Source organism: Podarcis raffonei, chromosome 4 (genome assembly GCF_027172205.1).
Source record: "Podarcis raffonei isolate rPodRaf1 chromosome 4, rPodRaf1.pri, whole genome shotgun sequence".
NCBI classification, from domain to species: domain Eukaryota; kingdom Metazoa; phylum Chordata; class Lepidosauria; order Squamata; family Lacertidae; genus Podarcis; species Podarcis raffonei.
The window spans coordinates 85,935,154-85,962,607 of record NC_070605.1 but is presented as its reverse complement, the minus strand read 5'-3'; the positions used below and the strand labels follow the sequence as shown (position 1 = coordinate 85,962,607).

Genomic DNA, 27,454 nt, shown 5'->3' with positions numbered 1-27,454 from the left:
ATTTGCAGATAATTTTCATGTTCTTTGGGAAGCTTCTATCAAGTAAAAACCTAATAGTCTTGGGTAGGCAGTGCAAAGGAGACAAACTTTCTAGATTCTCCCAGGTGCCACTCCACAACATGCCGGAAGAAAGTAGATTGTGGAGTAACTATTGATGGGAGACTGTTTTGGGGAACATCACATCCTTCTGGCATGCTTCCAAACATCTTCTATGGCAGTAGATCACAGGCTGTTTCTTTCAGTAGGACTCTAGGCCTAGCAACGACCTTGAATCTACAGAAACATCCAGATCATGTTGGGAACAATGTAGGACTGGCCCTGACTTAATGGAGCCAGTGCTTACTGATCTTATGACAGGAAATTAACTGTACACAACCACACACATGAACATGGCCATCTCTTCCTGATACTGTTCCTTGGGGCCCAGTCCTGGAGAACTGGTGCCCAGGGTTCCACAATCCCACTTGTCATGGCAAGTATTGTACTATCATCTGGCAAGGGTGATAGGCACCAGACTTCCTCCCAGTTTTAAGAGCCGGAGAATAGGGATGGGGATCGTCCCCACTGTTGGCGCAGCACCCTGGAAGCACTCAGAACACCTCCAAAGTGCTGCACAATTCCAGAGACACAGAAGCAAATTAATAAAGCCCAGCCTTCCTGGGGAGTTGCTGTGTTTCTGATGCACTTTGGAAAGCGTCTGCACCAAAATACGGCCCAAGACTCCTCTCTAGCTTTGAGCAGTTGCATGTCCCTGTAATTGGGTTAGGCTATCAAGGTGTATTGCCTCTCCATCTTGAAATGTAACACTGAGGGAGAGGGGTATTATCCTTCGCCTTGGGATGCATGTCAAAGATGAGACTCTGGATCTGGCAACCACAAATTTGCTTGATATCTGCCAGCGGTCGCAGCATCCCCATCATTGTGGCAACTATCTGGTATCCATTAAAATATTACATTTAGATTTTATTACACATTGCTGTAAGCAGTCTTAGAAACCAAGTTTGTATGACATAGCCTCATCAGGCAAATACTGCCCCTGCAGCCCTGCCAACAGCAACTATTTTAGGAGACTTCTTAGTAAGATGTAGGGTTTACTTCTGAGTAAGCATGCATAAGGTTGTGCTGGAAGTCCATGACAAGTTGTTTCAGATCAGATATTGAATTACTTTCTGGTTGTGGATTAATATGACAGAAACGTTGAAATCTTTATCATGGTGGATTAAGCCATGCCAAGGACCATGATATTTATTTCCAAGTTCTGTGCACAATATCTGCAGGGCTCTCCTTCATAATGCTTGCCTTGATTTTGTCAAGGTACATTTATTCCCTTCCAAAAAGCACTTGTTGGGTCTTTGTTTTCCGTGGCCCAGGGAGTTGTCGTGAAAGGGTACAGTAATGGCACTGCTTTTGGGTGAGGGGGCAGCTTGTGCTGTTCTGCCTCAATCGGTGGTTCTACAGATTTCTTAGCTGAACTGGGATTGGGGTTATGTAATGGGGGGGGATGGAACGCGGGTGGCGCTGTGAGTTAAACCACAGAACCTAGGTCGTGGTTCGAATCCCCGCGATGGGGTGAGCTCCCGTTGCTCGGTCCCTGCTCCTGCCAACCTAGCAGTTCGAAAGTACATCAAAGTGCAAGTAGATAAATAGGTACCGCTCCAGCGGGAAGGTAAACGGCGTTTCCGTGCACTGCTCTGGTTCGCCAGAAGCGGCTTAGTCATGCTGGCCACATGACCCGGAAACTGTATGCCGGCTCCCTCGGCCAATAAAGCGAGATGAGCGCCGCAACCCCAGAGTCGGTCACGACTGGACCTAATGGTCAGGGTTCCCTTTACCTAATTGGGGGGGGGGGGCAGAGTTAACCCAGTGTTTTCCAGGTGAGTTCTTCCAAAGCAGGTGTTAGATGCAGTCTTGATCAGTTTTTTAGTATTTCAAAATGTTAGCACACTAGTGTGTAAATGCAAAATAATAAACAACTTTGATAGGAGTGTAACCCATCTTGCAGAGTGGTCTCTGAAAGAAATTCCCAAGTGAATATCCATTTGGCTGTTTTCTTTTTCTTCATTTCATTGGTTTCCAGTGTAAAGCAGCTGGTAGGAGCTGTCCTGACCTTTTCTTTCTAAGGGCTGTTCCCCTTTCCCCCATTTTCTTCTGATGGACAAGGGACTGTCTATACTGGAAGGGCTAGGGTTGGAGTCACAAACCTTAAAAAACCAGGACAAGTACCATCAGCCTTCCTTTACACTGGTCAAGCCTTCACGGAGGTCTGGAAAGTTCATTGGATAGACATTCAGCTCATTTCAAAGAAGGATACTTAGTCACATTTTGGGCAAGCATTCTGCAAGATTAATATTCAGCTGTAGTTTAAATTCTCATGTTTGGACAAACTGATGCAGATACTTTTATTTGCTCATGGAAAGCCTAACTGGTCTTATTAGCTGTGTAGGTATTGGAATCAAAGCAGTCAGTTCTAAAGTATTAGTATGACTATATAAGCAGTCACTGAATTTCAGGTCCTGGCTGGTTCATGAGTATGCATATTGTTGGTTACAATAGATGTGTTCTTCGCCTCCCAGCCATGCACTGGGATTGAAAAGAATTGGTGAGATCACCTAGGAAATGGCAGTTATTTTAATGTGAGGGGAGGAAGGGTGAATACAGATGACACTTTTTCACAATTGCACCTGATGTGTAGCAAGATCTTCCTTCCCATTTGGCAAGATTATACCAATTACCATTCTTCTTTGGAGGGCAGCTTACTATATTGCAGTTTAAGCATTTGTGGAAGTTCAGCGACCCCTTGTGGAAGCAAGGAAATCAAACATCTTGGGCTTGGGCTTCAGTGTAGGAAAATGTAGATGGCTGGCTATAAGAAGAAGCTGTGTGAGTGGGGAAAAGGGCTATAGCAAATAGTGCTAACTGTGAGAGGGTCTGTTGAGGGTGGGAGAGAAGAAGAAAAAACTAACACTGACCTAGATAAAATGGGTGATATAATACCTTTTAGCCTAGAATGTTCTTTTCTCCCTGCCATTTCCGTAAGATGTCATTGCTAAGAAAATACCAAGTTAGTTCTAGTCTGATGGTGAGAGCCAACATAGCATGAGCAGGCATGTGGCCATGCAACAGGGCTCCTTCCTCACCTCCCCCTACAGCCCCCTAATCTGCTCCATCAAGTAGATAAACCTTCAAGCAGATATTTGGGGGAAGGGGGACCCTGTGGAGCTGCAGGGATCTGCAGAAGTCCCATTGTGTAAGTGGGCAAACTGCATTGCATACCACCCTGAAACTGTAAAAATGTTAAGATCCATCATCCAACAGAACTAGATAAATTAACAGTGATTTGAAACCAGCGGGACCAGAAATTCACGGAAGACTGGAGTAAATTTACAGACTATTTGAAAATTATTTGTGAAGATCAGACGACGTTTGTAGGTTTGCAAGAAGTTTTGTGAGTTAAGAGATGTAAAGGCAATATAAAGTTAAGAAATGCATAAGAAGTGGTTAAAACGGATCATCAGAGGTGCTGATGGAAGTCTAAAAAGATTGTATAAGTGGTAAGTTTTGTGGTACATTTTATAATTTATATGTTAAAATCAATAAAAATTATTTTTTTAAAAAAAAAAAAGATCCATCATTCAACACCATCCAAATGGTAGATACTGATTCCCTTGCTTCCCCCCCCTTTATCAGCACGACAGTGATGTCTACATTCTGACTAAAGTGTCAGATATTTTGCACTCGATATTCAGCAGCTACAAGTCAAAGGTGTTGCCATGGTTTGAACAGCTACTACAACAAATTGTCAACTTAATTGTAAGTATCCTGGAGCTCCTTAAGGCTTATTTAGAATGGCACAGAGGACCCTCAAATTAATATTGTCAGCTATGGGAGGATGGGTCAGGGAAGTCTCCTTGTACAATGATGCTTAGGTGCAACATTTATAAGAAATTATTTCAATAGCTTATTGGCTATAATTCTGTGCAGCTTTTCCCTTGACACTAAATGTAATGCTGGTATATACATTTGCACAGAGACATAAACACTGCAACAAGAGGAATATTGGAGGAATAGGAAAATACTAAGGGTAAAGAGTAACTTGGAGCAGTGAAGATAGGCTTTTGTTTTGTAAATAGTGCTGGCATATTTACAGTGAGATGGTACTTTTGTTTTTCTTAAGAAGCAATTAATTATCTAACTGATGTAGGGTGATGGACCCCGTAATATGTATATGTAATTATGTATATGAAACCTCTTCAAGGCTTTAGGGCTGGGCATACCATATTGGTAGGTTAGGAATCTAGGGCAATCTGGGTTTCTAAAGAAGTTCTAGATGTAATGAGGTGGGAGGACAAGGGACAACCTTCAAATAGGTGGAAGGAATGCTGATTATGTGGTTTTTTCCCCCCTTTACAGTGCCCACACAGGCCATGGCCAGACAGGCAGTGGGGTTTATGCATTTTTGATGATGTCATAGAACACTGCAGCCCATCCTCATTCAAATATGCAGAATACTTCTTGAGACCAATGCTACAGTCAATATGTGACAACAGCCCAGAGGTTAGACAAGCAGCTGCATATGGTATTGGCGTCATGGCACAATTTGGCGGGGACAATTATCGGCCTTTCTGCACAGGTATCTTACATGCTATTTATCTGGCACATATTTTATCTTTTGCATATGTAACCTTCTGTTCAGGCCTGTAGGCTGCCAGTTTGACAGCTCTACTTGAAAGTGTAATTTTGCCAAAAAATTCAAGTATATAATGCAGTGTGTGTTTTTTCCCCCCCTCGAAAAAATATTGGCATTACCAGAGGCCCTTCCATTGCTGGTGAGAGTTATTCAATCAGCAGATGCCAAAACCAAAGAAAATATCAACGCAACAGAAAACTGCATTTCAGCAGTTGGGAAGATCATGAAGTTTAAGCCTGACTGTATAAATGTTGAAGAAGTGCTGCCTCATTGGTTATCATGGCTGCCACTGCATGAAGACAAAGAAGAAGCTGTTCATACTTTCAATTATTTGTGTGACCTAATAGAGAGGTAAGAAGAAATTGCTGCTTGAGCCATAAAGGTTAAGACTGATTTCTACATGTGTGCGCTTTAAGTGTAACATTGGCTATGATTTTTATTTTTAGGAATTACATTTTTAGATTTTATTTCAGTTTCCATATACAGCCAACCATATCCTTGGTTCTCAAACTTAATCCGTTCCTGGAGCCCATTCAACTCCCAAAACGGTTTGAAAACCAAGACGCAGCTTCCAATTGGCTGCAGGAGCTTCCTGCACTCAAGCGGAAGCCACACCGGGCGTTCAGCTTCTGGAACTCTTACTTCCAGGTTTGTGGCATTCAGGAGCCGATTTGTTCGGCAAGTAAGCCATTTGAGAACCAAGCTACAACTGTACTCCTCAAATGTGAAAATGAAACAACCCTTGATACAGTGTCTGCAGTTTTAACCCTCATGTATTATCTCAAACTTTTTTTAAAAAAAGTGAACACTCATTGATTAAAAGTATCAAACAAGTCGAGGCAATGGAGATTAATAATTATACTGCCCACCTCTCGTTCTATTTGGCAAATGGATGCCATGGTGTACCCATAAGGAAAAGGATTAACTTCCTCAGTGCCACAGTTGCAAAATAAAGGGATGAGAGTTCCACTCGTGTCTTTGTTTGGCCCATGATAACACAATAATTGTATGTTAACATTGACACCTTTTTTAAAGTTTAAAAATGTACAGCAGAAAAGAGTTTCCTAGAGGGGCTTCACATAAAGTTACTGTTAAAAAAATAAGCAACAAATAACTGCCAATTAACATATTTGACCCTGTTACCAGGTTAATAATTCCACACACAACATATTACATATATCTTATCTTGAGTTTATGTTGTGTGTGTATGTAGTGTAATCAATATTAGTACAACATGGTAGATCCTTATGTAACATCTGTAGAGAGTGATAGTTTAATGTGTTGCTGGATATCAAAGAGAACAAACCTGCCTCAGATTTTTATTGCACATTTATTACACTGTTTTGGTAGTCCTAATAAGGTAGATGAAATTTAGTTAATCCAGTTTAGATTAGTTAATTTCCTTCATCCAGAGATCAAAATCCTGAATATGTTTAGAAAATAACATCCACCTGCACTTACTGCGTTGCAGCATCTGCAGAAAATAACTCCTAGGGAGTACCTGATCTCAGATGAGCCCACCGCAGAAAAGATGCTTTCTGGTTGCTAGGAAAAAAGGAAGGGCAAACTAGGGAGATTCCAGGGTGTGCTAGAAAATAAGACAGAAGCAGAAAAAGGAGGAGGGAAGAACACAAAATATTTAGGACACCAATAATGGCAACCTGGAATTTTAATATAATACTCTGCATTAAAGTTGTTGTGTTATGTAGCTAGAAACCTTTATAGTGTTAATGCTAGCTAATTTTAATTTTCTTTTGCCTTCCCAACAGTAATCATCCCATTGTTTTGGGCCCCAACAATTCTAATCTGCCCAAAATATTCAGTATAATTGCGGATGGTGAAATGAACGAAGCTATGAAGCGTGGGGATCCATGCACCAAACGACTGGCTAACGTAGTTCGGCAAGTGCAGGTAAATGCAAATTAATATTTTCATGTCTGCATTTTCACATCTCACCAGTCCAAACCCTGGTTAGCATAAATGTGTGAGCTGTTAAGGAGATCACAGGTGCTTTGCTCCTCTCCAGTACAGCAAGTATGTCAGGGTTTCTCCTGTGATTATAGGTCGTGCTTTAAGAGGAGAGATCTTAACAAAGAGCTCATATGTTTCCAAGCACAATTCAAAGTGTTGGTGCTGACCTTTAAAGCCCTAAACTGCCTTGGACCAGTATACCTGAAGGAGCGTCTCCACCCCCATCGCTCAGCCCTGACACTGAGGTCCAGCTCCGAGGGCCTTCTGGCTGTTCCCTCACTGTGAGAAGCCAAGTTACAGGGAACCAGGCAGAGGGTCTTCTTGGTAGTGGCACCCTCCCTGTGGAACACCCTCCCATCAGATGTCAAAGAAATAAACAACTATCTGACTTTTAGAAGACATCTGAGGGCAGCCCTGTTAAGGGAAGTTTTTTATGTTAGATTTTTTATCGTGTTTTAATATTCTGTTGGGAGCTGCCCAGAGTGGCTGGGGAAACCCAGTCAGATGGGTGGGGTATATTTATATATTATTAATTTTATTTTTATTATTATTATTATTATTAATGACACACTTCTTTACCTTGGCATTCGACACTTGGGGGTGAAATTTTAAAACCCACCTTATTTTTGTGACTAAGTTGTTTTAAACTCTTTTGAATATTGTGTTTTAATGTTGTGACCTTGCCAAGGGACCCTAAGAGTGAAATGTGGATAATTAATAATAATAATAACCACAATTGTAAACTGGGATGATATGCTAAGCCAAACCTTGACTTAGCTGCTGCTTTGCACTAACCAAAAAAGTTCAGAGAGGAGCAAAGCAGATGGCAAGCTGTCATGGTAAGCCATATGCCGGCTTACCATGACATGCAAACCAGGCTGATGTGTGACGTTATTTTGTCACTTGTCAGAATTGTAACATTTCCCTCAAATGTGGCTGTATCTCTGACTGGAAGACATTTCATTTTGAATGATAGCCACCGTCCAGTGGCCCAGAGCTTGCTCAGATTTGTGTGGCATATAAACACAATTTACAAATAGTAGAAGGAATGCACACGTCTTAGTAGAGTTATAAAGCATAATCTACTCTGCTGGGAGAAGATAAACAAGACGAATAAGATTTCAGATCTTGTGATTCAGCAAAAACCAAAGGAAGGGGAGGTTCTGTAAAGTAGCTTGCCACATTTTTGTTGTGGTTTTGTCCTTCTTACCCTGGTTAATTCATTCCTTGTCTTCCCAGTCTTGTGTCTAAGAATCACCATATACTTTCTCTAGAACAGAGATGGGGAATCTGTGGCCCTCCAGATGTTGCTGAATTCCAACTCGCATGCTCCTTAACTACTGGGCATGCTGGCTGGGATTAATGGAATCTGAAATCCAGTAACATCTTCTAGAGAGCCTCTGATTCTCGTTCCTGCTCCAGAAAACGTGAATCTCTAAAAGAATGTTAGCAATGCTTATTATTTTAGCTGTATTTAGTACTTTTTACCTGTTGTGTTCCAGTCCACTCATTTTAAACTTTAATGTTGTCTTACCTTTACACACCTGAGCACACTTAGCAAAATGAAGTTGAAGGTTTTTAAGAGTGGGAAAGATTTTGTGTGCAGGGGTGTCTTCTAAAGCTCCTATTGGGTACTTATTAAGATGCATGTTTAACTTACCCCCTATTTTTCCTTCATTCTGTAGACTTCTGGAGGTTTGTGGACAGAATGCATATCTCAGCTCAATGCAGAACAGCAGGCAGCCATACAGGAGCTGCTGAACTCTGCGTAAAGGGCCTTAATTATCATCCACAAGAAAACTCCAAATAAACATTTACCCTTCGGTTTAGGTTTCTTTGTTTTGTTTTTAAGAGAGAAAACTGTAGTGCATGTAGGCCATTCTGCAACCTACAAGCAGTGGCAGCAGGAAGAAACGGTTTCAAATGGTGTTGCAATGAATTTCTACCCATCAGCACTGAAGGAGCTCCCTGTAAAACCTGCAGTAGCACTGAAGAGTATTTTTCTAATGGTATGAACCAACCACATGATGGTGAAAGGGAAACAAGTTGAATTTCCATTAAGCATAAACTTAATTAAGACAGCTTTTAAGACCAGGTATTCAGTAGACACCCATTATAACAGATTACAGGCATTTTTACCCTCTAGTGTTAACATGTATTGGAGTGTGAGTATTTTTGTAGGGTAGAAAACACCCTTCTGCCCACCAAACCAAGTAGATTAAGAGACTATAAACTGACGGCAACATCGAGCATGAAGACTTCATCGATATCGCATTCAGTTCTCTGAAACAGGCTTGTGTAGCGACTCAATGAAGAAAGCCATTGAGCTCTCAGCCCTTGAATGTGAAGTGTCTTTGGCATGTCTGACAGTATCTCATCCACTCCTTCAATAAATGACATTGAAATACAATCAAAGCTTGTGTAAAAGTCCAGTGCTGTGTGGTCTCTTGTTTGCCTTCAGTGGAAATAATTGTTTACTTTTCCAAGTACAACATGTCACGCTCAGAATGCTTGGTCTGTAATCATGTTTTTTCAGTCTTCGTATTTCCGTGTGTAGAGATTTAAGAATCCACTTCCTAGGGTACTTTCATGTTCTCCATATGTCTTTCTGTTTGCTTGTTTTGACCTGATTCCATATTTTCTGAGATGTGCATTTTAGCAACAGAATGATCGCTGAATAGAATTGCCCGGTCTTTGTAAATCGGCACACATACAAGGCTTCATTTCAAAATGGAATTGGTAACATATTTTGATAGGGGGGATGTGACTTAAGCACTGTTCTGCGTAGTGCTTCATTATGGGCCTTTTTAATATGAGATCTTCAGTGTTTAAGTATTTGATTTTGTTCTATGGTGTCCCAAGGAACAGGAAAGAGCTATGCTTGACTCAAAACCACTAGGACTTCTAAGTAAGCACACATGATTGCACTGTAAATGAACTCAATCTGACTTTGACAACTGAAACTGAAAAGCTGAAACACTGCATAAAGGGACTACAGTAACATAGAATCTAGAAGGTGTGTCTAGATCTTGTGTCTGACCTACAAAAACTCATGCCACAATATATTTTAAGTTAAAAAAAATCCACAGTACTTGTTTTTGTCAAGGCCTGAAGAATGGACTTTTCTAGTTCATGGTTAATCATCTGGTACCATGATGAAAGAGAAAGGTTTCTATTTAATCCCTGTGCTTTTGAGGAAGGAAAAGGCTTATTTCTAACAAAAGAAACAAGTTCCACCTCCATCTTCTGTTTTGGACTATATTTTAAAATAATTGTTCATTCTGAGCATCTCTCCTCCATAGTTTCTTCAGGCCGTTTCCACTTGGTATATATATGTGATAGCTACTATTTGCCTTCATGCCAGCTCCTTCATGGAGCCATGCATATTGCATTGTAATGTCACTAAAACTTCCAGAATTGAGCTAAACACATGAAAGAAATACTGAGCTTTGGGTGGTTCAACCCACCTCTCATTCATTCCTCTCTGGAATAGACAGTACTGCTAGGCTCTTCTGATAATGGCTACAACAGTGGATTTGTTGTTTTAACAGTCTGTATTTTACACCATACAGAAATCTTTATATCCATACTTCTGCTCAAATGCTCCTGCAGATTAAGATTAAGTTATGGGGATGAAAATGGATTGATTCTTTATGGAACAAAGTACCACTATGATCAGCACTGTCTGTCATCTTAAATGTTGGGACTACACAGGAAGCAAGAATATCATAGCTATGGCTTGCTTCAGCATTATGATTTTCTTTCACTAAAAATGAATACCCAAAGTTATATGGGAAAAGGTTGCAGAAATTGTCATATTATTTGCCATATTATATTTGAACCCTGTTCTTTAATATTGCACTTAAATCTCACTGCAAAAATATTGGTCCACAACAAAGCTTTTAAATATTCTATGCTGTCTACTTGGAGCATAATCTGGAGTCTTGAAAATCTGTCTGCTATAGGTTCAGAAGGAAGTGTCATGGTGCTGTCCTGCTTTTTGTGTGTTTTATAACTTATCATAGTTTCTTCAAAAATTTCCAAAATGATCCTCAAGTTCCCGTACTTTCATGCAACTCCCATGTTCTGGTACATGCATTCTCTCCCTGGCTCACAATACAAATTCACAGTGAAGCACCTTTTCCCAATTTTGACTTGAATGGAACGCTGAGTGAAACACCTTGAATTGCTCAAAACACGACACAAATAAGCCTGACCCAATATATACAAGGATTGAATAATGTGAGGAGACTCTTTCAATGAAGCATTCTCTGATCCAAATATCCATGTTCATAATGCTGTATGTTCCATATAATGTTAATCATTTCTGATTTTGAAGCTCTTTTTTTTCTTCCAAAGGCTATTCTGATCAATAAAAATAGGCCATCCTAGCACATGTTTTCAAAACAGTCAATGTGATAAATGGATGGTTAATAAGCAATACCTGAAAAATATCCAGCTGTGAAATTGCTTGTGAAATTGTACTAGTCTTAAAAACTGTTGAAATTAAAGACGTTTCCGTTGTATCTTTTCTTGCCACTAGAGGGAGGCAATTTTAGAAAGGTACATCTTAAATAGGAACATGCATAGGCAATACTGTGATCAGATATGGAAAACAGGAATTTGGTAAAGGAATAATTATCTTGTTTGAGAATATTTCTTCCACAGATGATTTCCACCAATATGTCTTCACCCTATAGCATGAGGGGAGCGAAAATGGGGCACGGCTATATCAATATTTGCAGTCAGCAGGAATGGGAACTGCCCTAGTTCATTCCAGTTTTGTCAGCAAGTATACCTTGTTTCTTGACCTTTGCCTATAAGCACAAATAACAGACACTGCATTTGGGGGGCAAGGTACAGCAGCTGGGCCCTATCTTGTGGGAAAAACACGTGTCCATCATCCCTGAGAATAGAAAGCCCATTCGCTACACTCTGCTGGGAGGAGGAGGAGGAAGAAAGCAATATCACCTTACCAGTGCTATTTTTCTAGAAAAAGGGGTGCCAGAACTCACCATGAACACCTCCTTTGTTCTCTTATAATGGCAGTGGTGCCCACCTGAGAGGGGCCGGAACTGAGTTGCCATGAGTTCTGGCTGGGGAAAAAGTTGTGCACCTTACCATTGCGAAAGCATCTTTCTCTGGCTCTGAAAGGGGAAACTTTTTTCAGAAGGTGGAAGCTAAAGTTTTTTTCCACTTATTTACTATATTTATATAGTAAATATATACTATATTTATATAGTAAATACACAGGGACGTGGGTGGCGCTGTGGATTAAACCACAGAGCCTAGGACTTGCCGATCAGAAGGTCCTCCTGCCAACCTAGCAGTTCGAAAGCATATCCAAGTGCAAGTAGATAAATAGGTACCACTCCGGCGGGAAGGTAAACGGTGTTTCCGTGCGCTGCTCTGGTTCGCCAGAAGTGGCTTAGTCCTGCTGGCCACATGTACGCCGGCTCCCTCGGCCAATAAAGCGAGATGAGCACCGCAACCCCAGAGTCGGCCACAACTGGACCTAATGGTCAGGGGTGCCTTTACCTTTATACCGCCATTCATCAGAAGATCTCAGCATAAAATAGAGGATGAAAACATCCAAATAAGTAAAGCAAAACAGCAAAACAATACCCCCAACTTCCCACAGACCCATATAAAAGGAATCAGCCAAAGGCTTGAATTAGCGAAGTGTCTGGTGGTGTCTTGATAAGTTTCCCTCCCAATGTGAATTGCAGTCTGGAAATACTCAGGTTTTTTGTGTTTGATTTTTTTGAAAAATGGCTTCCTCTTATACTTATTCCATAATGTGAGGATATTATGGGCATCTTGCCTCTGCCTTGGAGAAGTGAGGTTTGCTACTGACGTGGGCTGACAGAAGGAGAAAGCAGATGCTTTGGTCTTGAGTTCAGATCCTTAAAAAAAAAAAGTACTGGCTTGCACTGTGTGTGTCCTTCACCTGATAAAATAATTTCACAGGCATTTTAAGGTTGCAAAACTGTACAGGAAACTTTGAAAAAGTGTGTTGCTGACATCGGTAGGCAATGGCTCTCCATAGCATGGTTCAGCCAGCATTCAGACTCCAGAATTCCAAAACTCTGCAAAACAGGCATTTCTGGACCTTACTTTGAGAGGGGGGTGTATCTGTTTGGCTTCAGATAAATGCTGCCTCTGTCATTCCGTTATCATTAATATGTCTTCAACCTAAATACACACACACACACACACACACTTAAACCCCAAACCTGAACATAATTACTATTCTGAGCTCTAGCGTTGATTAATTCCATGTACTGTGTGGAATGCAATCCCGAAACACTATTATGAAGGAGGAAGCCCCATTGAAGGGGGACTTACTCATGAGTAAACATGCTTATCATTCCGTTGTGTGAGTGGGTAGGTTAACTCCTTAAGCGGGAAACTTAAAAGATTAATCTTTCTACAGTTGTGTCTTTCTTTGGAGGAGTATACTAGGCTCTTCTTCATGGGATACAAGCCCCAGTTGAAGGCTGGAGCTTTTAAAATTAGAGAGAAGGAAAAAGGATTAAATGGTACAGGTTTATCCATTTCTTCTCTTTCCTCTTAACCCTGCATCAGAGGGACACATACCATTCATATGTTTCAGTGAAGTTGAAGAAACAGCAAAGGTTGCACACCTTATAACAATCTGATCCAACACAAAAATGTCATCATAAAAACGTAACTATAATAAGCAACCTATATCAAATAAATATTCAATAATCCATTCAAATATAATGGTGCACAATAAAATTTAATGTCAGCAAATAATAATTGCACAGAAATCCGCTCTTAACAATTACAATAAATGGTTTCTAAACTATAAAACAAAAAACAAGTCACAGTGCATAAAATAATACAAATAATGGAAGGCAGGAGACAGCATACCAATGGCGTTTACCTAATTGGACTTTTACAGGCATACTGTTCTCTGCTAGGCAAGCAACTGATCTCTGAGGCACAACTGCTCATCCACAGCCACTTTTATGAAACTTGGGCCTCCTGAATTCCTTAAAGCAGGGGCGAAACTAGGCTTTATTTCACTTGGGTCAAAGACCCAGTTTGGCAACCCCCTCCAAACACATTTGCACACACACACATAGGCTGGGAGTCTCAATGGGGCCCCTCTGGAAGTTTCACCCAGGGCCAAAGAACCCTGGCTAGTCCCACTGTAGCTACGGGTCTGCCTAACAGCTACCCACTTTAAGAATTGCCTAGTTATTTTCTTTTCTTTTGTATCAGTCCTTGTTGTTTACAGACTGAAATCCAATGCATTTTCTTCTAATAGCACTCATGACTATGGGTCATGGTTCCTTTCAATTACTTGGTGTGTATAACATGTACATTTTAACTTGTAAGAGGTGCATTCTTTAAATCGATGTCGTTGCAAGGATGCTCTGGCCACGCAGCATTTGGATTCCCTTCCTAACCATCCTTGTAATGTGCATTACAGCTATTTTGATACACTTCCCCACTCTGTGGGTTGTAGCAGGGAGAACATAATGAGGGGCAGAAATAGGTTACCAGCCAACAGCAGAAATAATGAGACCATTAACCTCCCCATCCATCCCTTTCTGCTCCTTTGGTACCTCTGTAATTCAGACAGATGTTTAAGGGATGATTGAGTGGATGTACACCCCTCCTGGCAAATCTAGTCCTTATCTGCTCATGCTCAAAGCAGTGCATGACCGTGTCCTGCTGTTCAGCAGTCAAGCTTATGAAGAAAAGCATAGACTACTAGAGGAGCAAAATATATTGTGAGGAGAGGTAGGGGGTTGCAGCCTTGTTGCCTATCTCTAGATAAGGTGGTTTTGCTAAAGCATTTGGTGGGGGGGGGGTGACACACTAGCACTGATTGGATGAGCTGCTCTGATGTCACAGAAGAGCCTTTAGCTTTCATACTCTGGACTGCGGTGGTATAATTAGAGGGACTGAGTAGAAAAATGGACAAATGCAGGAAACATAGAAGTTGAAAGAACTTAGGAAAGAGGCATGTGTTTTAGAGGTCCGCAGGGTAGAATGAGAAAACTCAAGAGCAGAACCAAAAAGAATGGGCAGAGGAGACGCTCACAATTTCTAACCATTTTGTTAAACGTAAAATGTGCATTTTTAATGTCATGCAATTTTTTTAATGTGTCTTAATACAGAATGCAGATAATAAGATCACAGTAGTCAGTATTACTTTATTCACATTTGTTAAGATTGTTCTCCTGTATCATCATCCATCTTTGCTGACATAAAACGGCAGTTTCTCTATCTGCAGACACAGGTCTGGATTGAGTTGAATTCATTTCCCATTTAAGTCAATGGGACTAGTAAATGGTAACTTAAATGTATTTCAGTTCAGATTAAGTTCGACTAACAGGCTGAGCAGCCCTGTGCTTATATACCAGGTCTGGAGATTTGCTGATGAATCCGATACATGCTTAACCAAGAGGGGAGAAGAATGCAAAGGAAGAAAACACAAAAACAGGGTGGGTTTGGGAAGAGGCACACAACCACAGTGAACACTGCCACAGCCCACCAGCTGGGATTACATGGCATAGCTTAATTTATTGCAGCTGGGCGTCAGACTCCAGAAAACAAATTTGTTGGCAGTTTTCTACTAAGTGACAGACTTACATGGAGGAATAGTTCATTTTCTGGATTTTGTACAGGGGAAATCCATATTTTAGTCAGTAGACATCCATGAATTTGCAGAAACTACTCAGCGATGATGCCAGCACAAAAGTCTGGAGGGTATGAGACGATACCTGCAGGCAAATTTGGTGGTGGCATCATAATTGTGTAAATATCATAACAACAACAACCATCATCAGGTTAGTCATTTATGATCTATATTTTGTAATACAACATCTTTCCACTGAAAATTTGCTGGTCTCTACATCGAAATATTGTTATAGGTTCTGAATTTCAAGGTGAAGCAGACTAGACATCAAAACACCTTTATTTAATTTTTAAAGCATCCCACTTGTCTCCTGATTAGAAATGGAGCCAGGAGCATCAGCCTCTAGCTTAGAAGAATAATGGTGTAATGGCTAATTAAATAACTACAGTAGCTCTATTCAGCAGTTTTGAAGCTTTTAATTAAAATAGAAAAAGGTGCGGGCTTAGTAGCAAAAACAAAACAAAAGCCACCATGAAGCATTTTTCTTTTTGTATTTATAGTGTAATCCAGTTTTTTTCTTTTCTTTTTATTGTCTGTGTTTCATGCAAGCTTCTGATCCATTTGTTTCCCCTTAGATAACAGCAGCCACTGGTTGCTGTTTTTTGTTTGGCTTTTGTAACCTGGGGGCTATCTTACACTCCCCGGAAGGGTATCTCAGGGGCCCTCGGATTTTGTTGATCTTCCTCTCTGAGGCATTCCTGCAGCTACACAAATGCCCACAACTCTCCTTCCCACCAGTTCTCTGATAGAGATTGCCTCTGGGCAAATCAAGATGGCAGGTGACTGTGGTCTCCTTGGTATAGTGCTCTGGGAAGAGGTTTGTGATTCCTCAGCTGGAGTAGGCTTGGAACAGGTGAGGGTCATCTGGAGCATCAAGCCCAGATGCTGCAATCAGCAGGCAAAGTACAAAGTGGCAGCAGAGCTGAAATGTTGTTTTTGCTCAACTGCCCATGTTGATGGACCTTGGCTTGGCTAGGTAGGTCTGGGGTTCAGGACACTGTGTAAGCAAAGTGTGAGGGAGGGTAAAAGAAAAATGGGGAGGTGATTGAGGTTTCCAGACCTCCTGGGACCACACCCTGCCTGTTCTTAACTTACCAATGATATTATTTGTCCTTGGCTCTTGAGACACACATTTGACCATAGAGAAAATATAAATCAATAGTGAAAGAAACAGGCCCAGCTTCCTTCCATCCGACAGGAATAAAAACATGGGTACAGTGGTACCTCGGGTTAAGTACTTAATTCGTTCCGGAGGTCCGTTCTTAACCTGAAACTGTTCTTAACCTGAAGCACCACTTTAGCTAATGGGGCCTCCTGCTGCCGCACGATTTCTGTTCTCATCCTGAAGCAAAGCTCTTAACCCGAGGTAGTATTTCTGGGTGAGTGGAGTCTGTAACCTGAAGCGTATGTAACCTGAAGCGTATGTAACCTGAGGTACCACTGTAACTGAGAACTGTGAGAAAGGGACAATGGTTCAGGTCTCCGGATGGTGGTGAATCTGATTTCCCTGGAGTAGGTGTGCCAACTTGGCCCTGTGATTATGGGTGCCATAGTGTGCATGGCCCTGGCACCAACATCTGTGGGAACCTGGCCCCTTCATGGGGAATTTTGTGGGTGCTGTGGCCCCCAGGGAGTTGGCACCTATGCCCTGGAGACAAGAATGGTTTGAAAGGAACCTGGAATTTTTTATTTTTATGTTTTGCAAGGCAGGTACTATAGGAGCCAACTCCTAGGGGCTGACGTCCTTTCTGGCTCCCCTCCCCCCCCCAAAATAAAATATTTATGGGACCCCCCCCAAAAAAAAAGTTGCTGGGCGTTTCCATTCGAATAGCGTGTTGGTATGCCACGTCATATGATCGATTGTGTGGGGCGGGGCTTACCTGGCCGCCCCCCACCCAATATTTTATTGCAGTTGGCGGTACCCCGCACAGGTACTGAGCCTGAACTGTTGCCTCGTGGCTCGGCTTAAACCCCGCGCCGCCGCCGCCTCGAGACCTTGTGGCCTCCGCCACGCCGCGCCTCTTCGGGAAGCGTCCGAAACGAGAGCCTTGCATGAGTTGACCCTTGGCGAGAAGGCGGGAAAAAGGCTCCTCCCGCCCCGCGTTCTGTGCGGAGGGTGAGTCTTGGGTGGGTTGGGGGGCGCTTTGCGCGCGCGGGCTGCGCTTATTCCGCGTGAGGAGAAGAAGAAAGGCGGCCGGGGCGGGGGCCGCGGGTACAGCAGGGGCAGGACTGGCGCGCGGACGCTGGAGGGGGCTCTTCGCCGCCGCGCCTTTCCCCGAGGCGGGGGCCGGAGTGGGAGTGGGAGGGGAAACAGAAGGCGGCGACGGCGGCGGTAGGAGCAGCAGCAGCAGCAGCAGCGCTCGCTTCCCGCTCCTGGGTCGGCGGGGCTGCGGTCCCCTGACCCTTTGGCCTCCCTTTCCCCGCGCGCAAAAAGGTGAGCGAAGCTGGAGAGCCATGGCGCCCTCGTTCCCGTCGCCCGCTGGCAGCCGCTGCTCCCCTTGCCTTCCCCCTCCTCCTCGCCACCACACCGCCTCCCGGAGCCTTTAATGGCTCGGACCCTTCGGCGGCCCCAAGCCGACTCGTCCTGCGCCACCACAGCGAGCGAGAGAGCGAGCCCCAGGAGGAGCGCCGCGCACGGTGAGCAGGGGCGGGCGGCGCGCGGACCTCGGAGCAAACAATGGGGGCGAGGGGTTGGAGGGGGCGGGCGCGTGGGCGCTTGCGGGGCTGAGGGGGCGGCGGCTCCCGAGTCCGGGCGCGGGGGGCCGCTCCGGCGAGGAGGAGAAGCAGCCCTTTTTATGTTCGTCCGCCGCCGGAGACGCTTCTTGCGGGGGTGAGGCGCCAGCCCTGGAAATCCGCTTGGACCAGGCTGAGAGGTGTGTGTATGTTTGTGTGCTGTGTTGTGCGGTCTCTCCCCCCCCCCCCGCCGCCTTTATGGCACACGCCCCCGCTCCGGTTTTGCGCGCCGCTACTTCCAGAAGTTGCCTTTTGTCTCCTCGATCCGATTTGGAAGTTGCTGGGGCGAAGGGCTCCTCTTCTGACTTCTCTCGCTCTCCCCGCCCCCTTCTCGCTTTGCAGTATCTCTGGTGGGCCCGCGCCCCCACCCCCAGCCCCTACCCAGGCTTCAAATGCGATCTTTCGTCTTGGGGGGGGGGGCGGCTTTGAAATGTTTGTGTTTGTGTGATTCAAATCGCCTTACCTACCCCTTTGTATATAAGAATAAGAATCATCCGGCTCGCCTTTCTCTATTGACGGCCGGGCGGTGCGTCTAGGCAGAGCTGGCTGCGCACAAAGGAAGCCGAGGGAGCGCCTGGGATGGACGGACGGGACGGACAGACGTGGGGAGGAGCAGCCAGCCTTGCTTCTCATCTGGAACCGTTTAACTCCGCGAAAGGTCGGGTCTCGACCCAGCGGCGGGGGGCGGGTAGGGGATCGCGGAGCATTTATTAGGGTTCCTCAATATGGGCAGGGGAGGGGTGCGCAGCTAAGGTAGGGGGTGCCATTCAAAGGAGGCCTTGGTGACCAAGGTGTGGTATTTGCCTCAGTTGGAAGATACCTGGTGTTTTTAAGCAGGGTGGGAGGTGGGGAATCAAATCAGAGCTATTGGGCACAATACAGTGTGTCCCGTTGAAGTGAGAGGATGGGTTCGCAAGAGCCTGGTGGTTCATTTCGGAGGAGGGGTGGTTGTTCCCCACCCACCCCGGTAGATTGTGCCTCATGTTAATTAGTTGGAAGAGGTGCCATTTGGCTTTCCAGCCTCTTGACAGGTACCCAGGTGTTTTAGGTTTTGAATTGACTGAAACACACCCTTTTCTGGCTCCCATGATCAGACCTTGCAGCTGAACAATGCACAGTGTCTTTACAGATCCAGAGTGCAACTGCTGCCTTCCTACCATGGAAGCTCATAAAGGTATGCTTGTTATCTACTGTATTTGCTCAAATGCAGCGCACACTTTTTTTGGCCAAATCAATGTCGCGAAAATCAGGGAGTGCATTATTAGATTTGATTGTGCCGGCAAACCAAACCCTTTTGGTTTCAAGGTTTGAGGTGCGCATTAGATTCGTGTAAATATGGTAGTACAAGCTAAGTGAATTGTTTTTGAAAACGGAGGAGACGAGGGGAAAGTTATGGAAGGGAACTAAATAATCCAGCTACCAAGAAGGCCCTCTGGACTTAAGCTCACTCTGTGTGTGTGTGTGTGTGTGTGTGTGTGTGTATACACAACAGGCTGTATACACGCGCACACACACACCCCTGGCTGAAAACCTGGATCTAAGTTGCAGCTGATACCCCAGATCTCAACTGAGTCAACAAAGGAGAAAATGCTAAAGAATATGTGACATGCCACCCCACTCTCCATGACCCAATCATTCTAAATTAATAAGAAGTGAAGCTCCAAGATCAGGAGTTACATGACCTATTTGGTCCCATGGCAGTGGCCCTCTTTTTTCTTTTGCCTTGATCACATAGTTTCAGGTGCAACCAAAATAAGACATGGTATGGTCTATTTGGGCCGCTTCACAGATATGTTTACATCAGCTGCTTTCTTATCACTTGATTGCTCAACACCTGATGACTCACAGCTGAATGTGCGAATTGACTCAGCATTGAAAAGAACCGTGCTTGAGGCGATGGGAGGCAGTACAAAATTTGTTTGGGGACTTTTTCACACTGTGGCCAAAGGTTGAGATGCTGGTCGTTGGTCAAATATTCCATGAAGTCAAGAAAGCCCTTGTGGGCTCCTAAATCATGATGTGTTCTGGCAGCAGTGGCAAGGGATAAAAGGCACTTGCTTCCCATGCCTGAAGGTCAGGAGACACCCTGCTTCACCTCATCTTGGAGCAGGCAACCCCTGCCCTATAGATCATTTGGAAGAGTTTCCCCCTCCTAGCTAAACTACATAGTCTTAACTCTACTGGGCTTTTGATAAACTACATGCATCTCACTGCAGAGGAATTTGAAGTATAGGAAAGAGAATGAAACAGACAACAGAATTTTGGAAGGTATTGGCTGCATTTTTACATGCATGAACAGTGAATGCAAATACATGTGCAGCCTCTTAGTGAACGGAGCATGCAATGGCTGGTAGTAATTTGCAGCTACATTCCATAAGGAGCATGCAATGGCTGATAGTAATTTGCAGCTACAGTCCATAAGGAGCATGCAATGGCTGATAGTAATTTGCAGCTACATTCCATAAGGCTACATGGTATGTGGGAGACCATGCATATCGATAGCCAGCACAGAGCAGAGCTGCAGATTTTCTCTTCCTTCAGTTGAATGGGTCGCCTGCCATGTCTAGATCACTTCTAATGCAATGAACTATCTGTTGGGCCACAACCACCCTGAGGGTGAGATGCAGGATCAATATTAGATAGGTGCAGAAGTAATCTCTTCCCAAATAAAACATGCCCAGGAGCACTGTGCCATCAGCCTTTGGGGGGGCATTGTTCTCGATTGCAAAGGAACTGTGCACTTGCTGAGAGCCACAGGTGCACATTGAGTTTACTGCATTTGTTGTAGGGGGGGAGGACTTCTGTGCCATTTGGAATAGTACTGTATAAAGCTCTTGGGAGCTTTTAGTTGTGAACCTTCTAGAGAAGTGGTAGAAGCAGAGCTATCATTTAAATTAATGGATCAATGCATTTATATCTCATCTCACTTCCAGAGCCCTTATGTGGCTCTAGCTCAGATCCCTATAGGTTGCCTTCCGGCAAATGTGCATTTATGCAGTTCTGGAAATCTGATAGTCCTCAACCCACTTGCTTGCTTCCAGATGACCCAGTGACCAAGGAATCCCCTTCTTTTCTATCTTCCCACTCCTGTTTGCACACGGGCTGACTAGGTTCTGCTTTTGCAGCCTCATAGCTGACTTCATGCCAGCATGTGAACTACTTTAGAAGGAACCAAATGGGAGGTGCTAAGGAAACATCACTGCCCTTGGGTACTTTCTGTACCCTCTCCCTATGTACCTTTCTGTAAATTAAGATCTGCATTGTGAAATGACTCCTTCAGGTGTCTCTGCCACCTAAGCTGAGTCAGGGGCTGATGAGAGAAAGGGCCTTCTTTGTGTTGGCACCCCAATTGTGGAACACTTCCCAGAGAGACCCACCTGGTGCCTAATTGCACTTTCAGCACCAGGCAGAGACCTTTTTTTTTATCTTCCATGGTTGTAAGACAATTTCAATCCCACTGTCTTTAACACTGCTTTTACCATTTGTTGCTTACTGTTTAATTCTTTTCTTCTTTTTGTAAACTGCCCTGGGAAATTAATTGAGGAGTAGTATAAAAATACTTGTAATATATTATTTCTGGATGAGACTGGAAGAGGGAATGTGTGCTTTGTTACTAAGCAACCACATTTGTGGTTCCTTCAGCCAGTCTTCCCCTTTCCAGATAATCTTATTGCTGTCATAAAGGAATTATATACAGATACACAGTTTAATTTATTTCCATCTGAACTGGCCTCTGCTTGTTTTGGTTCTTGTTGACTGTCCACATAAGGGACAGGGAGAAGACTTGAGATAATGATGGTTGACAAGACCTGCGTCTCTGGGATGCTAAGGATTCACAACATTGACAGGGGTTTTGCCTTTGTGGTTTGATGGTGTTTAGCAGTAGTATCCGAGGAGCACTTTGTGCAGCTGCCTTGCTTATACCTTGTGTGTTGTCAGAGTGGCATCATCTCTCGCTCTTGCCTTTGCAACCATAATGCTATTCCACAGTAATGCATTCTCGTGATTCTTAAACGGAGTTTCCCTTATGCCTTGACAGTTACCCCTGGGCACAGTGAAATTCATTTCACAGCACTGAAGTCCAAAAGGGTTGTGAAGGACCGTTTCACACATTACATGTTTTGATGTATACCTAAAAATAGGAGGCATTTAATGACATAGATAGGTCCTCAGAAATGCATGTGCACCAACATGTATGTCATACAGGTACATGTCTCAGGGTGGACTGCAACTGCTGGTATATTCAGTGGGAGACCCGGATTTGCCTCTGCATGTTGTGTGACATGATCTTTGCATGACCTTGGAGGCTACCTCTTCACTTATGTCTCATTATGCTCCCTTGTATCAGCTGTGAACATCCCAGTTCAGGCAACAAGGAGTTGCAAGAACAATGGCTTCCCCATGTTTATGCCCTTCTGTTTTTCTGAAATCCTGATGACATGCAGAATCTCTTTTAAAATCACTTTAGGTTCTTTTAATTTTGGATTGCATTTGATGGTCACAGAGAAACTTAATCATGGAAAGAGCTTTTGGCATGTGTTTCGTGTGGAGTCTTAGTTCTAGGTTTGTTTGTTTTTAATTCCTTTTTAAAATTGAAAGCTGTACTGTAAAATATTTACCACAAAACTGAACAAGCACAAAATACTTTGCATGAAGTTTGGTTTATTATGGAATGTTAAAAAGTTCTAAATTCCTCTCCCCACCCATCATCAGACCAATCCACAGTAAGAAAGATTGATATAAAAATAGAGAGAGTGATTATTGGCTAACCCAAAAATGAGGTGAGGATCTGAAGGCAACTGAAAAAGGTTTTTATGGAGACTAGAAGCAAATCAATACAGTCGTACCTTGGATTTTCGAATGGCTTAGTTCTCGAACGTTTTGGCTCCTGAACGCTGCAAACCCGGAAGTGACAGTTCCAATTTGCAAACTAGTTTTGGAAGCCAAATGTCAGACAGGGCTTCTGCGGCTTTTCATTGGCTGCAGGAGCAGCTTCTGATTGGCTGCAGGAGCTTTCTGCAGCCAATCAGAAGCAGCTTTGGTTTCTGAACGTTTTGGACATCAAATGGACTTCCAGAATGGATTCCGTTCAACTTCCAAGGTACGACTGTATTGTCCACACTGATTGCTAGTGACTCTTTGGCCTATCAGTCAAAGGTCTTTTACAGACCTACCAGGTACCTGAGTTACTTGAAACTGAAGATGCTGAGGATTGAACCTGGACTTTCTGTGTGCAAAACAGGAATTCTACAACTAAACTACAGCTTAAAGCAGAGGGATCTGTGGCAGAGGACAGTGTGTACATGGGGATTTTTTTCCTGACCTATTTCTTTTCCTTGTCGTCTGCCCTAGTTTGCACTGCCAGCCAGTGTACTTGACCATTTGTATACAGTTGTCCATGTCCCTTACCAGGCAGAAACACGAATCTGATGTTCTTGTTCTTCTTTTTAAGGGTGCACATTCTCTCCAAGGTTATTTCGCATTGGGATTGGAAGTACCCATAGTGGGTTATGTGTAATTAGGACTGCAAGCTTTAATCGATTTTAATCAGTGTGATTATTCAATTTGAGTTTCAGTGGCTGATTAAAATTTGCCCCTCAACTAACCCGTGATGTTGAGAACAAAAGTCAGATGGGGCACTTGAAGGGCATGTCAATGGCTGGGCGATATAGATGTGCCATTTTCCTTTTCAATGAGCCAAAACTGATAGAACTCCTTGAAGGATAACTTTTCCCATAAGATTTATCGATAGCTGGCAAAGTTTTCATGGAACACTTTCTCTCCTTCTAAAAATAAGAACCAAAAGCAGTTGATAGGCATGAGGGTGAACTCTATGCCAATATACAGTGGTACCTCGGGTTACAGACGCTCCAGGTTACAGACTCCGCTAACCCAGAAATAATACCTAGGGTTAAGAACTTTTCTTCAGGATGAGAACAGAAATCATGCTCCAGCAGCGCGGCAGCAGCAGGAGGCCCCATTAGCTAAAGTGGTGCTTCAGGTTAAGAACAGTTTCAGGTTAAGAACGGACCTCCGGAACGAATTAAGTACTTATTCCGAGGTACCACTGTATCTTGATCTTTGATTGGAATAGATGAATCTTGAAGATGTTCATTTCAGAAGCTGTTTGGCATCCTACTACATCTGGGGAATATTGTGGATGTTGTCATTTTAATGTGGAATAGTATCTTGTATTTAATTTATGCTACCTTGTCCTTAAGGAAAATGTACTCTTCCAAGAACTTCAGAGTGCTTTCTGTACATTACAAAATGTCAGTGATTGACTTAGATTTAATTGGCTGAAAAGCTTGACAGCAAATCGATTTGAGAGTCTTTAATCAGTTGGCATTCCTTGCTAGTAATAAATAGAAGTTTTAAAAATCTGGAGTTCACCAGTCTATAAATTGAAAGCAAGACAGAGTTTTCAAATTTTCTTTCCTTTTGTTAAGAAATGTTGTTGTTGTTCACTGCAAATTGTATAAGTGTAGCATGATATGTTGAAAGTAACATTCTATTAAACCATGATATCTTCTTAAGCCTTCTTTTAAGTAGATTGCTCTCCTGAGGATGAGGAAATAACTGTTTAAACATGGGGGCTAGTTGGTTGTTTTAGTGTGTGTGTTTTTCTTCTAAGTGCATAGACATTTTTGCCTTGTAACATATCCAATATAAATCTTTGGATAACCTGTTGATATTGGAGTAAATCCATTTTAAGTAATGTTATGCTGTGTTATAACTGTTCCACCATCAAATACGTGGCCAGTTGTAGTGTGTTTGTATCCAAAATATAAGTTTGCCGCCAGACAACAGAGAACATACTTTGGTTTACAGATACAGTGGACGCTCGGGTTCCGAATGTTATCCGTGCAGGATGCACGTTCGCAACCCGCAGCGGCGCGTCTGTAACCCGAAAAAACGCAACCTGAAGCGTCTGTAACCCGAGGTATGACTGTAGTCATATTAACTCCATTCAGATGTCATGCCCAATGATGGATATTAAGGAAGTTTTGCTGTAGTGTTAGATGCAAACTTTCTTTGAGCTATGCCTGTATAGATAAAATAGAATTGGAAACCATGATTTGAAATGGATTTTCAAACTATGTTTTGTAATATCTGTGCTTTGCAGTAATTTTCTCAGGAGGTTGCTGCATCAGAGAAATGGGAGTGCCAAGTAAATGTAAACAAACACTAAACAATAGTTTGCCTGATTTTTAAAACTGAGACCGTGGTTTGAGCTTCCTAACTATTTTAGCACAAACCGTTGTGTAATGTTATGTCTTGAGTTGAGTTGAGACAACTGAAATGGCCAAGAGCAGCTTGGCGCATGGAGACTGCTGTTGGCAATCTACCGGCATATGAAGCTGTAGTTTATTGCAGTTGCTGTTTCAAAAATGAGGAATTGCATGCTGAGAACTGTACAGTGGTGCCTCGCAAGACGAAAAGAATCCGTTCCGCGATTCTCTTCGTCTAGCGGTTTTTTCGTCTTGCGAAGCAAGCCCATTGACAGCTTAGCGGATTAGCGCTACAGCGGTCTAGCGGCTTTCAGCGATCAGCTGTTAAGCGGCTTATCAGCGGAACAGCTGATTAGCGGATTAGCAGCTTAGGAAAAGGGGGGGCGGAAAAAAACCGCGGGGACTCGCAAGATTTTTTCGTCTTGCGAAGCAACCCCATAGGGAAATTCGTTTTGCAAAGCGCCTCCAAAACGGAAAACCCTTTCGTCTAGTGGGTTTTCCGTCTTGCGGGGCACCACTGTAGTTCTTGAGCTAAATATTTTCTTTCAAATGAGTTTTCTGCGGCCACTCAGTTGACAGTGCAAAATTCCAGTGGTAGTACTTGACACTTGGGATTCCCCCCTGACTTTGCATCTACAGTGGTACCTCGGGTTAAGTACTTAATTCGTTCCGGAGGTCCGTTCTTAACCTGAAGCTGTTCTTAACCTGAAGACTACTTTAGCTAATGGGGCCTCCTGCTGCTGCCGCGCCGCTGGAGCACGATTTCTGTTCTCATCCTGAAGCAAAGTTCTTAACCCGAGGTAATATTTCTGGGTCAGTGGAGTCTGTAACCTGAAGCGTATGTAACCCAAGGTACCACTGTATTAGAATGGGATTTGAATGTTCATTTGTAAAGTAACTTTCTGTGGAACTGGATAGAATCAGAGCCATTCAGATACCTTAAGAACCAGTTATGTCTGTTAAAGGCAAGTCTGTTAGTTTAAGCTTTAAACATGCAAACATCTGAATATACATTTTATTTATGGATTGCAAACTTACTCCTGAGTACTTGGGATTTCAGCCTACTGCTGTTGGCAATTGTATATATATATTATCTTATTAATAACTGATTTCAGTTATTAATAACTCACCTCAGGTGAGAAAGTATTGCATTAATACAAGTTAGATACCAGGATGGCTTATGTTGCAATATTCGCTATGCCTCTTTTTTTGGTATTGATACACTTTGTAGTGAGTGCATCGAGCTTGTTGTAAGGGGCAGGGGGAAATCCTGATTTATGACAGAAAATAAGCCAAATGATTGTGTTGAGATTACTTCTCTCCCTCTCCCTCTCCCATTGTCCTGCTAACACAGGCATAGTAAGCCCTTTTCAGTCTGAAAGTCACATTTCATTCTGGGCCAAATATCAGCAGTGGGTGGGGCCAATGTCAAAATGGGTGGAGCTAGCTTCTGCACATACGCAAACTCTTCATTGTCCATCATCCAGGTTAAAAAAAGGATTACAAAATTCTAGCCAGGCAAAAGCACTCAAGGAGGGGGTGCAGAGCAGGGGCTGGAAGGGTTGTGGTCTGGAGAAGATTATAGCCTGGAGAGAGACCAAAGGACCAGATAGAGAGACCAAAGGCCACATTATGTTCCTGGCTTTGAGGTTCCCCAACCCTGTTAAGTTATCCTAACTCATGGCTATGCAAACTAAGGCCCAGGGGCCAGATCGGGCCCAGTCACTTTCTAAATGCGGCCCACAGACGGTCCGGGAATCAGTGTGTTTTTACATGAGTAGAATGTGTCCTTTTATTTAAAATGCATCTCTAGGTTATTTGTGAGGAATAGGAATTCGTTCATTCCCCCACCTCCCACCCCCAAAAATATAGTCTGGCCCCCCCACAAGGTCTGAGGGACAGTGGTCCAGCCCCCTGCTGAAAAAGTTTGCTAACCCCTGTCCTGAATTTTGTGGTGCAGAGGTCTGCCCGGTTGTTGCTTTTCCCCTGGGTTTAATTTTCTGCATATTTTACAACATGCCTAATGGTTGTAACTGATGAAATCAGTATTTGGGGTTTGAAAGAAAAAAACTAAAGTTTATAAGAAAGGAATCTGCATAGGGCAATTACATTCTTATTATGATTATCATGATTATTATTTTAAAAATCAACAAA

At 43.2% G+C, this 27,454-nt stretch overlaps 2 protein-coding genes and 1 long non-coding RNA gene across 11 annotated transcripts in view; 2 read left to right on the top strand and 1 right to left on the bottom strand.

Moving 5' to 3' along the window:
• The window catches only part of IPO5 (importin 5), a 36,160-nt gene extending 27,087 nt beyond the window's left edge, over window positions 1-9,073 (top strand). The window contains exons 22-26 of the mRNA XM_053384538.1: window positions 3,688-3,810; window positions 4,411-4,630; window positions 4,810-5,038; window positions 6,457-6,598; window positions 8,344-9,073. Of these exons, the coding sequence (XP_053240513.1) occupies window positions 3,688-3,810; window positions 4,411-4,630; window positions 4,810-5,038; window positions 6,457-6,598; window positions 8,344-8,430 (801 nt within the window). The 3' untranslated portion in view covers window positions 8,431-9,073. The remainder of the gene's footprint in view (window positions 1-3,687; window positions 3,811-4,410; window positions 4,631-4,809; window positions 5,039-6,456; window positions 6,599-8,343) is intronic.
• Window positions 9,074-13,957: 4,884 nt separating this feature from the next.
• Window positions 13,958-17,327, bottom strand: LOC128412384 (uncharacterized). The gene is made up of 2 exons (XR_008330077.1): window positions 17,216-17,327; window positions 13,958-15,420 (listed from the first exon to the last, which is right to left on the bottom strand). It is a non-coding gene; the product is annotated as an uncharacterized LOC128412384 (long non-coding RNA).
• A 48-nt stretch (window positions 17,328-17,375) lies between these two features.
• FARP1 (FERM, ARH/RhoGEF and pleckstrin domain protein 1) overlaps window positions 17,376-27,454 on the top strand; it is a 180,020-nt gene continuing 169,941 nt past the window's right edge. For 2 of the 9 annotated variants that reach the window (XM_053384518.1, XM_053384519.1), the window contains exon 1: window positions 17,618-17,972. The gene's annotated coding sequence lies outside the window, so the exon portion shown is untranslated. Of the gene's footprint in view, window positions 17,452-17,616; window positions 17,973-18,089; window positions 18,209-18,636; window positions 18,727-27,454 lie in introns of those variants that run through there. The other 7 variants (XM_053384520.1, XM_053384512.1, XM_053384517.1 and 4 more) reach the window with 6 other exon arrangements.